The 12,380-nt window shown below is 50.3% G+C and overlaps 1 protein-coding gene across 1 annotated transcript; it reads right to left on the bottom strand.

The window, feature by feature from the left end:
* Positions 1 to 672: 672 nt before the first annotated feature.
* On the bottom strand, positions 673 to 4,538 carry LOC123162200 (LRR receptor-like serine/threonine-protein kinase RGI3). The gene is made up of 2 exons (XM_044579990.1): positions 1,416 to 4,538; positions 673 to 1,331 (listed from the first exon to the last, which is right to left on the bottom strand). The coding sequence occupies exons 1-2, from the start codon at positions 4,237 to 4,239 to the stop codon at positions 859 to 861; spliced, it is 3,297 nt and encodes a 1,098-aa protein (XP_044435925.1). The 5' UTR covers positions 4,240 to 4,538; the 3' UTR covers positions 673 to 858.
* Between the last annotated feature and the right edge of the window lie 7,842 nt (positions 4,539 to 12,380).

Raw genomic sequence — 12,380 nt, 5'->3', positions numbered from 1 at the left:
TCGCAGATGACATGTCGACGACGCCGTCCGTGAGGCCACGGGAGCGATGGTGGTGGCTGCGGCGACGGCGGTGGTGGCGGAGGTGACTGACTCGAGAGGGAAGAGGAGAACGCTCTGACCAGGTGTGGCGACGGCGACGGCGGCAGAGGCAGAGGTGACTAGGGTTCGAGAGGGGAGAGGCGAGGGGTGTGGCGCGGGCGGGCCGACCAGGTGTTTAGGTGCGGTCCGACCAGGCGGGGAGAAGAATGTAAATATGACGATTTTGCCAAAAAAACCAAATGGGTCGGTCCACACCAGGTGCTGACGACTTGGCGGTCAACACCCGCGTGGACATGCCAGTCAATAGCCAAATCAGCACATACGTACAAGAAACTGTATATTGGACCGTAGATGACCATCCGAGACAAGTTCAGCGGCGTATTTTCGGATATTTATAACTGCAGGGACTAAATTGGCCGACGCGCATGAGTACCTCTAGTGAATTTTTTTGAAATAAAAATATCATCTTAGTCGCTCGCAAATGCCATCTCTGGCAGCAAACGTTCCCGAGATATTGCCGTCCTCTCTCTTTAGCCTTCGGTCTACTAGATGTTGCATTAGAAGTTAACAAAAATGTCATTTTCATAATTTTTCAATGGTCATATCGGAGCGTAACTCAAGTGCTCACCCATGTCTGTTAATTTATTTCCGTTAGTTTACACAAGAACAATACATCTGAATAATCATAATATACAACCTTAAGTAATTTTCAGGAAATAATTACCTACAAATTTACTGATCTTGCTTATGTGTCCAAAATTTCTACACATAGTTCCCGCTAATTAAGGCCGCTGCTATCTCGCAACTGCATCAAGCAGCTCAGCTGGAGTAATCAGACATGGCAAACGAGCAGTTTGAAGAGCCACCCATCGGCAGCGGGCTCCGAGCCGGCGACCGCTGCTGGCCAGCCGGACAAGGCGCCGGGGCACAGCGCGGCTGCTCCTTCCCCTCGTCGACGGCGCTCTCGGGCGGCCGCCTGACCTCCTTGAGCAGCGCGACGACGTCCTTCATCGCCGGCCGGTCGTCGGCGCGGTGGCTGATGCAGAGCATGGCCACCGCGAAGACCTGCAGCATCTCCTGCACCTGCGCCTCCTGCTTCCCGCGCAGCCGCGGGTCCAGCAGCTCCGCCACGCCCCGCTTCGCCTGCATGTGCTCCCTCACCCACTGCACCAGGTGTGTCCCGCCGGGCAGCGTCGGGTCCAGCGGGTGCCTCCCCGTCAGGATCTCCAGCACCACCACCCCGAAGCTGTACACGTCGCTCTTCTCCGTGATCCTCTGCATGGACGCGTACTCTGCCCCCACAAGAATCTCGATCAGTAATCTCATCTCGTCACATTCCCGTTAGAGAAGCTAGAGATTTTGAAGAATTTTGATACCTGGTGCGATGTATCCGTATGATCCGGCGATGCGTGGCCTGGACGTGTCCAGCTTGGCGGAGCTGCCGGGCTCGACCACGCCGGAGAGGACGCGAGCCAGGCCGAAGTCGGCGAGGTACGGCTCGTTGCTCGGGCCGAGCAGGACGTTCATGGCCTTGATGTCGCCGTGCAGGATGGCGGGCAGGCAGTCGTGGTGGAGGTAAGCCACGGCGTGCGCGACGCCGAGCGCGACCTCGTACCGGGCGCCCCAGTCGGCGGCACCCTTGACGCTGCCGCGGTGGAGGAAGCCGCTCAGGCTGCCGTTCGGGAGGTACGTGTAGAACAGCAGCTTGGTGCTCCGGTTCGCGCCCCACCCGAGCAGCCTCACGATGTTGCGGTGCCGGATGGACCCCAACGCCGAGATCTCGTTGCGGAACGCGCCGGCCTCGTCGGAGGACCACATCTTCTTCACGGCGAGCGGCTCGCCGTTGGGCAGCTCCACCCGGTACACCACGCCCGAGCTTCCCGTGCCGATCACGTTCGCCGACGAAAGGCCGCGCACCACGTCGTCCACTGAGAACTCGAGCTTCTGGTACAGGGTCACCTCCCATGCCTCCGCGGCATTGCCGTGCATGGCACCGCCGTTCCTGCGGCGCGAGCGGGCGAGCACGTACGTGGCGGTCACGAGGAGGAACGCACTCACCGCGACGAGAATCGTCATGGCGAGCTTCAATGCCGAGATGGCCGCGCGACGGGAGGTCTCGTCGGCGCCAGCGCCGACGACAAGCAGGTGATTGCCGGCGATATTGCTGAGCGGGATCTTCTGAAAGAAGGGCGTGTCCGGGAGCTCGCCGGAGAAGCTGTTGTATGAGATATTTAGCGTGACGAGGTTCTCCAGCCTTGCTAGAGGCGCAAGACTGCCGGAGAGCTGGTTGTAAGACAGGTCAAGGCAGCCGAGCTTATCGAGGGTGCCGAATTGCGACGGTATCTCACCGGAGAGGCGGTTGCAGCTGAGGTTAAGCGAAATCTCCAAGAAAGGCAGCATACTGAGCTCCGGCGGGATTCCGCCGGAGAGAGCGTTGTCGCCGAGGTCCAACAACTGCAGTTTCTCGCAAGAACCGAGCTCCGGCGGGATGCCGCCAGAGATGCGGTTCTTCCCGAGGCTAAGCTTCGTCAGCTCGGGCAGCCTGCCGATGCCAGGTCCCAACAGCCCGGTGAGCCGGTTATCGGAGATGTCGACGAACTGGAGACTGCGCGGCAGCTCGTCCGGCAGTGCGCCGGAGAGGGAATTCGAGTGCAGGTCGATGAACTCGAGGTTGTCGCACCCCGACATGGCCGCCGGCAGTGGGCCGACGAGGCGGTTGCTTCCCAGGTCGAGGAAATTGAGGTTCTTTAGGTTGCCGATCTCCGCGGGTATGGCTCCCGACAGCCGGTTGCCATTGAGCCGGAGTCGGTAGAGATTGGTGCAGTTTCCGATCTCCGGCGGTATGAACCCGGAGAGCTCGTTGCTGAGGAGCAGCAGCTTGGTCAAATTCTGGAGCGCGAAGAGCTCCCTCGGGACGGGGCCGGTGAGGTTGTTGTAGGAGAGGTCCAGCGACTGCAAGCCCTCGCACTGGGCCAGGCTCGCCGGCACGCCGCCGGTGAGCCGGTTCTGCCACGCGTAGAACAGCGTCAGGTTGCGCAGCCTCGGGAAGTCGATGTCGATCTCTCCCGACAGCTCGTTGTTGTCCACCTCGACGTCGATGAGCGACGTGCAGTTGGAGAGCTCCGGCGGGATGACGCCGGTGAGCTTGTTGGTGCTGAGCTGCAGCTGCTGCAGCTTGGACAGCCCGCCGAAGCTTCTCGGGATGGGGCCCGTGAGCATGTTGAGCGAGAGGTCAATGAGCAGGAGCTCCTTGCAGTTGCCGATCACCGGGGGTATGGTGCCGACGAGCTGGTTCTGCCAAAGGAGCACCGTCTGCAGCTTGCGCAGCTGGCCGAGCTGCGGCGGCACCGGACCGGAGAGAGAATTCTGGTAGAGATAGAGGCTAGTGAGCTCGGTGCAGTTGCCGATGCTCGCCGGGATCGGGCCGGTGAGCATGGCGGTGTAGATGGCGAGGGTCTGGAGCTTCTTGAGCTGCCCGATGGTGTTCGGGAGGTTTCCAGACATGCCGGTCTCGGCGAGGCCGAGCATGGTGAGGTCGGTGCACCCGCCGATCTCCGCCGGCAACGGGCCCTTCAACGCTGGGTTGCCGCCGGCGCGCAGCACCTGCAGCTTCTTCAACTTCCCGATGCTCTCCGGGATGGTACCACTAAGATCATTGTCGTAGAGCGTGAGGGACGTGAGTGCAGTGAGGTTGCCAATGTCGTCGGGGATGGCGCCCTGCAGCGAGTTGCCGTGGAGCGCGAGCGACCGGAGCTTGCCGAGCCGGCAGAGCTCGGCCGGCACCGCGCCGGACAGTCCGTTCCCGCTGAGGTCAACGGTGGTCAGCGCGGCGTACGCCCCGAGCTCCCCGGGTATTTCGCCTGTGAGGTTGGCCCCGGAGAGCACGAGGGTCTCGAGCGACGGCGCCAGCGGGCGCAGCACGCGCGCCGGCACCGCCCCGCCGAGGTCGACCGACTTGATGAGCAGCGACACGACGTTGCCGCGCGCGTCGCAGGCCACGCCGGACCACCGGCACGGGCTCGCGTCCGAGTCCCTCCACGTGTCCAGCGCGGCCCCGCCCGTGCCGTTGGTCAGCGAGCGCTTCCATCGCAGCAGCGCCTCGCCCTGCTCGTTCACGGCGTGGGCGCGCGGCGGGAGGCACGACGCCGCGAGGAGCAGGCACGTCGCGACGGCGGCGAGGCCTAACCGAGGAGGAGGCATTGGTAGGCCGGGCCGTGGAGAGAGGGGTGATCGGCCGGACGTGGTGCCTCCGTCCTATGGCGATGGCATTGGGAGGGTCACTCGGGGTTGTAGAGTGGGAGGGAAACCCTGGCCAGGGTTAGGTTTGTTTATAGCGCAAAGGGTTGCGACTGGAGATCTGGATCCAAATGAATGATGTAGCTTAGCTATGCTTTTTGCAGGATATCCTTCTTTTTAATAAATAAATAAATGAGCTAGAGATTTGATTTTTGGTGCACTGTCTGAGTGAGTGTTTGTCCGAGTAGTACACTGGATGAGCGGAATTTTTTCGTTCTTGGAGTTGTGGATCAGGAAGGAACATGAGCATTTGTTTAAGCAAGGAGAAGATGGAAGGAAGGTGGCTCTTGATGCCATCATTTTGGTGCTCGCTGATGCACTGAGTAAGTTGTCATTGTTAATTAATCCTGGTTAGGAGGTGAGTGAGTGAAAACATCCCTGGTCGATCTCTCGGGTTCTGCTACGGTTGCTTCTGTAATTCTCTCGGCAATCCATCCAACTTTAATAAATCTGTTGTTGTTGTGCAAGTACGGCCGGTGTTCTAGGGCCTGTGAAAGTTTGTTCTTCTTTTGTATACCTGCTCGAACTGGGTCGGTGCAGGGTGGTCAGAGCCCACAGACCCCAGAGGTTAAGCTAAGCATCGCAGTACATTTTCTGTTGTCCTATGATTTATTTACTTGTTGACGATGGCATGCAGATGTTGCAGGGATGCAGCAGTGATGCAGGCGGAACATGCTCTGAGCTCTTGGTAATCTAACCCCCTTGGGACTGATGACCTGGTTACTAGTACTAGCAAAGAAACCAATCTTATAATAATCCCTCTTCTTCTCCTGCACTGCAGCTTCTTTCTCCAGATCTGCAAAACTTACAGTAGCAGCAGCAGCAGGCTGTCCTGTCATGTTCCACTCTGTGTAGTAGTACTCTCTGCAGCATTTGATTTCGCAGGCATATTCTTCTTTCACTGCTCCACATGGACAGAGAATACAGCAGTTAAACTAATTCAGAGGCTGGCTTAATAAAATTACCTCTGTCTGGAGCTTCCATACTGTACTATTTTGTGCATGTTCACGGCGCATGTTCACCTCACATGCCTAACGTTCTAAAGGAACGAGAACAAAAACATTACTACTACTGCTTGTGAGGGCATCATCACAGTTGTTACTTTTTTTGTCAAAGGAAAGAAAATGAGCAGGTGAGGTAGAGTAATACAGGAATCTTAGGGTGCACATGGCCAGAAAATTTGTGTATTAGAAGAGATAAAATGCCAGCGAGCGACGAGGGAGGCAAGCGCAGGAAAGTAACCGAAAAGAATCTCAGCTTTTGGCAACAACATCTGCATGTCTTTGGGTACAAGGGATGATAAATTTTGGTACTAGGTAGTTTCAATCTATATCCATTGGCTGAGTAACTAGTGGTTGATTACCAACAGTATGGTAGCTTACTGAATCGTTCCTAGACTACTCTTTGTTGGCCAGTAAGTATAACATGCATTTAGTCAATGTCATCACCCATCAAGAAGTAGGTAACAACACCACATAAGCATGGACTCCAGCATGCATTAGTTAGTTACAACATGCATTCGGTCAAATCTTTTTTCACATGCATTAGGTAGGTAGGTAAAACATGTATTGGTTGTAGCTTGCATTCGGTTAAACATGCAACCACATGTAGTTAGTTAGGGGACACATTAGGTGTCACACATGGCTCACAAACCACAACGCTTTGAGTAATGTGAGCATTGGAGGAGCATGATGCGTGGCAACACAGGCGGTGATTTGGATTCAGATCGCATCAGAGCTCAAGGATGGGTGGCGAGGCGAGGTGAGGGCAACATGGAGCTACCATGCATGCACATGGTTAAGTTTTCGATCACTTTTAATTAGCATAGAACCTGTACCTTGCTCGAGCTGTAATGCATGTTCTTTCACATCTCATTCTTCCGTTAGTTCCCTGACACCAGAGCATTTTCCAGGCCTAGTTGCCGCCAAGATCTGATCTCGGCCGCCTTTAAAAATATTTACGGAACATGGTCGATCCTACTTTACCAGCTTGGATATATAGATCCAATCGGAGAATAGTTTTCTGCAGCTGGTAGTACGTTGTTAAAAAGGGAAGCTAGTCGTTATGGTTTTGTTATTACATTTACCGAATGTGACTCCTGTCACTGTCAGTGCAGAACATTCTGCTGCTAAGAAGCTGTGGTACTTGGGGCGGTTAAATTAACCAAACAATCGTCCAGAAAGGATAAAAGCTCTGTCGCCCCCAAATCCAGTGGATGCGCGGAGCAACAGCGCTGTTAAAAGGCATACTACAATAGTTAATAGTAGTACCACTGGTTGCTTGTGTTAGTATTGCACAAGATGGGCATGTGCCATCAAAAGCTGTGTAGCTTAGCTACACTGTCAAAAGGTAAATGTGCTAATGGGTGGGTGTGGTTAGTATTTTTAACCCAAGTGACCCTGTGTAAAGACAGGAACATTCTATTGCGGCAGCTAAAGATAGCTGCAGAAAGGCAATCCAGATCCAGTAGAATAAATACCGTGGTCACTTGTTGCTTGCTTCGAGAGTGCAATGCCTAGTAGAGTTTCTAGAGTGACCACTACTGGGCCCTAATTACTGAGTTTGGGGGCATCTGTCTGCTTCAGAGTCTATCTATCAGGCCATGATTTTGCAGCCCATCCTTATTTTCGCCGGGGCAATATAAAGAGGCAGAGGCTCAGAATAATGAGATTTCACACTGAAAGTATTCATGGTTTATGAACTTTGACACTTCTTTAAGAGTTCCCCAGCATGCAAATGCATGAGAGAGCAAGGGATCTGATTGGGCCACAAGACAAATCAGTGAAAGCCAAAGTTTGAGGATCAAATGACCCCTAAAAACGAATCTTATTAACTCCTCTTGTAAGTTCTCCACGTGTTATGGCATTGAGCAGCCGCAAAGGGTATTAGGAGATGAGCATGCCCACTTCAGTACCCTACAAATCATCACAATTCGCTTTAGCAATGTCGTAAAGCATGTATCTATACTCACAACAAATTGAGTGGCACATCACAACGGAACACGTGAAAATTCATGCTCACTTGTTGCCTATCAAAAAATTAGGTTGTTATCATCATAATTGAGAAGGCCTTGGAGATCAAATGAGCAGCAGGTGTTGTTTATCAGCAGGATGTGGACTGCCACACCACCTTGGCAGTTCACCCAGCACTACTCCATGTTTCTTTCCCTATAAAACCCGGCAAAAAAGACGTAGTGTCGCGCGCTTTTGAGCACAACACAAGGGTCACATCCACATCCATCTCCGCGTGACCTTTTCATGTGTGCACTGCATACTCACCATAATGTTAACATACCTGAACATTTATGTAGATTACTGTTGTGATGTTTTCAGGGTGCTGATGGGGTCACCTCAGTGTCCCCTAGGCGCCGGGCCTAGTGGTTGGGGACAATATTTGCCTCCCTAATTTCAGGATTTTGTTCTCTCTTAGTTAACACCATACATCACTGTCTTCTATCTTTATGTCTATGTAAGCACTTTTTTTTATATGGATGGTGTACGGCCATTACCAAACAAACAAACAATTATCGGTATTAAAGCAACTATATATCTGTGTCCGAAAGATTTTGCGGGTATTTGAAAAATGAGAAAGAAAATGGCATGGTGCTTTGACCAGGTGTATGAGTGGAGCAATTAGAAGCTAAAACAGCAGGTTATGTCGATTTGATTACCAACTCTATGATTGAGCCATCTGCCTTGCTCGGGTGTTCTTCAATAATGAAGTTTTGGACTTTGTCACCCGTGAGAAAACAAATGATAATTATAAATATGATCGGGCCTGCAGTTGGGTTTGAATCTCTGCAGCCGTGCTGGGTTTGCATTCCGGCCGGCATTCGTGTGACGTCCATAATTAGATTCGATTCGATACCCCAATTGTTTTGCACGGGCGCACTTTGTTTGATGCCCATAAATAAACCTACAGGCTGAAGCCTACTCCTGCACTCGTGTTACTTTGCATGATCTATGGTTAAAATCCTGAATGTCACGCTAAATATTCAGAGGAAGCCGGTGGTTAGAGCAACTCTAGCGGATCCCTAAAAAATAGAGTATCCGGCCAAGTAAACCTTAGTGGAGTAAAAATACTCCGCTAACTTTTGGTCGGACCTAGCCGATCCCCTAAATTAATGGAGTAAAAAAAATGTCATTTGCATTTCATTTCCGGCCACATAAAAAAAATTCTTAGACACTTTAATTGATATCCAACTTTCATAACTATTTCCACTAGTTTTTTTTTGCAAGGGACTTCCACTAGTTGGATTAATATTTTCTTCATGTTTTCATTGTTCATTCTCTCAATTTAGCTTCTCAAGCTTGCACAATTCGTTCTTCTTCGGTTCCACACAATTCAACATTTGTGTCGCCTTTGGTCTCTACTCTAGCAAAGGGTGCACGAACATCTATCAAATTTCTCGCTATCAATAGATCAATGGAATTTCTTCTCAATACCAAAACTTGCATTAACCCTACACACAAATTTGAGCAAACATTGAGCTACAAATTGCACCGAATCCAATGAACAACCGGACAAAAACAAGCACCCGCCTCATCTTTTTTGCACTTGAAGAACATCCATCCAGGATGTTTCGGCATGATCGAAACTCGGTGCACCGCCTGCCGCAGGCAGTCGTCACACTTTATGACCGACATGGGGAGCCAACGAGCTGCTGGGCCAGTGTCGAGTCCGGCTGACGGCCAGGCGTGCCTTTGTCAGCCGTTTGCGGACGAGTGAGATCCGAGTGGCTAGAGGAGGAGGCCATACATCTAGGTGATGTGCGGTTCAATACCCGGCCAATCCATGGCAAAGGCGCCGTCGCCGGCGACCGGATGCTTGAAATCCGACGGCGACGACAGTCGTAGATCTGCCAATTTCTGCGTCGGCATCACCGAGAGAGGCTCAAATCCGGATAGGCGAGGACCATGACGGGGCCTACTAAGCGTCTGCGGTGGCTGATGGTGGGCAGTGTAGATGCGGCGCAGGAGTGGGTAGGTGAGACTGCAAGGGGAGCCGATTTTTTTGCTTCAACAGTGGGCGTCCAAGTAAATATAGACGCCAGATAGGAGATGGAGTAAAAAATTTACTCCTCTATAGCCGTTAGTGGAAGTGCTAGTTATCGACTAGAGGGAGGGGGGTGAATAGGCGGTTTTTATGGAAGTCTTCGAAACAGGCAATGTCTTCGAAGACAGACAGTTAAACAATACCTAAACAGGATACAACGAAAGATAAACTACACTAGCCATGCAATAGTCAAAGTACAGTACAGAAAAAGCACGGAGACAAGTAGCAGCTAGGTAGAACAGACTAGAAATAGGAAGACAGTATGAAGCCAAATATGCAATCAGGATGAATGTCTTCACACAATGTATTCAACCAGAGCAGGCAAGCAATGACTTCAGGAAGCTAAACAGTAAGTAGGGGTGAAGTGATAGAACCAATTGCTCGATGAAGACAAGGATTTGGTAGACCACTTTTAGTTGCTGTGACAACTGTATGTCTGGTTGGACCTTGTAATCCTTGTACTTGTACCTTACTTTATTATTAAAGTTTTAATATGCTGTGGGGGTGTTGCCCACAGTTCCCAGTCAAAACAAAATGTACGTCTGGTTAGGAAGGGCTGAGATTGAACTTAGAAGACCACGTCTTCACCTTATTCCCCTTGAGCTAAGGTCACTTAGTACTCACCCAATCACTCAGGTAAGTATTCAAGGTAGACTTCCAAACCTTCATAGACTTCATTCACCGGTGGTCCACAATGACTCTTGGATGCTCAGAACGTGACGCCTAACCGACTGAAAGATCACAGTATTAAAAGTGTAATAAGTCTTTGGATCACGTGGAACAGAAAGACTTTAGTGATGCCAAACACTCTTTGTGTTCTGGGTGTTTTGGGTTTGTCCTCGCAAGGTTTCTCTCTCAAAGTCTTCGGAGGTGGGTTGCTCTCAAACGACAAAAGTCGTGCACTAACTCTGAGCAGCAACCAATTTATGGTGGAGGGCTGGGCTATTTATAGCCAGGAGGCAACCTGACATGGTATGTCTGAAATGACCATGGGTCAATGGACAAACGACACATGTCCAACAGTCGGATTTCAAGCACATGCGGCAGCTTCACTTAGGCTACAAGCAAAGCTGAATTATCCAACTCAGGATAAGATTCCTCTCAATTATCTTCGCTCAAAGACATAGGATTTTGGGTTGAGTATCATGTCAGTTTTCTGACTTTGTTCACCTGGACCCTACTTAACAGTTCGGTGGTTCCTATGACTCAGGAAATAAGAAAATGAAACTACGAAAGAAACTATGTCTTTGCACTCCATTGTCTTCAAGCGAATGTCTTCACACGTCATTATCTTCAACGCGAATGTCTTCGCGAACCACTAATGTCTTCAATGTCTTGATACATTTTAGGGGTCATCTTCGATGGGTAAACCGAATCAATAAGGACTTCTACCTATCTTCTCCTGTGGATCTCACAGACACATTAGTCCCTCAGCCAAGTTTGTCGTCAATACTCCAAAACCAACTAGGGGTGGCTCTAGATGCACTTACAATCTCCCCCTTTTTGGTGATTGATGAAAAACTGGTTGAAGTTTTCAACGGGAATAAAATATGTTGAAGTTAAAGAACGTGGTCATTGGCTTCATGAATTTGGAGGGCTCCCCCTGAAGATGTGCATATATATAATTTGCTTTTGAATGCAAATGCACATGGTAGGTTTTGCTTTGTGGAGATCTCCCTCTGTTCATGAAGTCAAATCAGAGTGCATACCGAAATATTTTGAAGATAATGACATGCATAATGATAAATGGGCGTCTACAGAAGGACTTCATGCACATAAGATAGGAGTTAAATAGTGCACACAAAACTAGTAGCAAATGTAGCAGACGTCCATCAGGACTTAAGTTTACAGCCCAAAGACAAATTGTTCAAGAACGAGAGTTGCAAACTTAAGAAAATATAGCACCCGACCAAAATCCCGCTTGAAGACTATCAACTCATATGCTTCTCCTCCTTTTATCATCGAATGACCAAAAAGGAATGAAGACATATGGTATCTAATCATTCCCTGAAGGCGATGGTGAAGATGTTGGTGTAGTTGGGTCGATGTTGGTGTTGGGCGGTGCAGAGGAGCCGGATGCAGCATCGTGATGCGGTGAAGCCATAGCTGGTGAAGTGGTGTCCTCCTCCTCATTAATCACACGAGCAACAATTGTTGGTGCAGAGTATGAGTAGTCAGAGTCTTCAATGGAACGTGTAGCATGCCACTTAGCAGATTTTGGGGGCTTGGAGCCAAACTTGAAGTTCTTAGTGAAGCCATCGGTAATGAGATCATCTTCAGCGCATCGCAGTGTGAGGCTCTTCCAAGCACGCCTATTGGCTTCATAAGCAACGAATGCATTCTTGGTGGAGAGGTTGCGGATGTGATTGATATCAACAAGAAGGCTCTGCATCTGGCTCTTGAGCCAATCATGATGCTTATCCTGCTTTTGATGCAGAGAAACAATAAGTTCTCTATCAGTCAGTGTACGAGCCTGCTTCTGAGCCCTCTGAGGTACTGTGCTAGTGGTTGCTTCAGTGTTTGCTCGACAAGGTAGACGTATCTGACCAACAAGTGGACCAGAAGCACCAGCATTTGGTACATGAATGGCTTCAAGAGTAGTAAAGAAGCTTTGATAAGAAGCATTGTCTTCATGGAGGGGCGCTTTGTTAGCCTGAGGATAAATGACTTCATGAGGCACATCAACTTCACGCAAAAAGACAACATGGTTGCGAGATGAAGCTTGATAATTGACTGTGGAGCAAAGCTTAATCAGACGCATAATCCATGGAGCATAGATTTTTTGACCAAAGAGATCAATGCCAGAAACTGCCAATTGCCTGATGAAGAAATCGTGGGTGTTGAAGCTAATGCCATGGAGGATATAGAAGACCAATGTCTTCATGGTGCCTTCAAGCTTAGCAGAAGATGAGTGCCTTTGATTGGCCATAGAGTATGCCTCAAAATGTGATAGATGGTGCGGGGCAAATATTTGAGGCCCTTCACGAAGA

Source organism: Triticum aestivum, chromosome 7B (assembly GCF_018294505.1).
Source record: "Triticum aestivum cultivar Chinese Spring chromosome 7B, IWGSC CS RefSeq v2.1, whole genome shotgun sequence".
Lineage (NCBI taxonomy): Eukaryota > Viridiplantae > Streptophyta > Magnoliopsida > Poales > Poaceae > Triticum > Triticum aestivum.
Note: the sequence above shows the minus strand (reverse complement) of the source record. Positions and strands in the feature narration are given on the sequence as shown.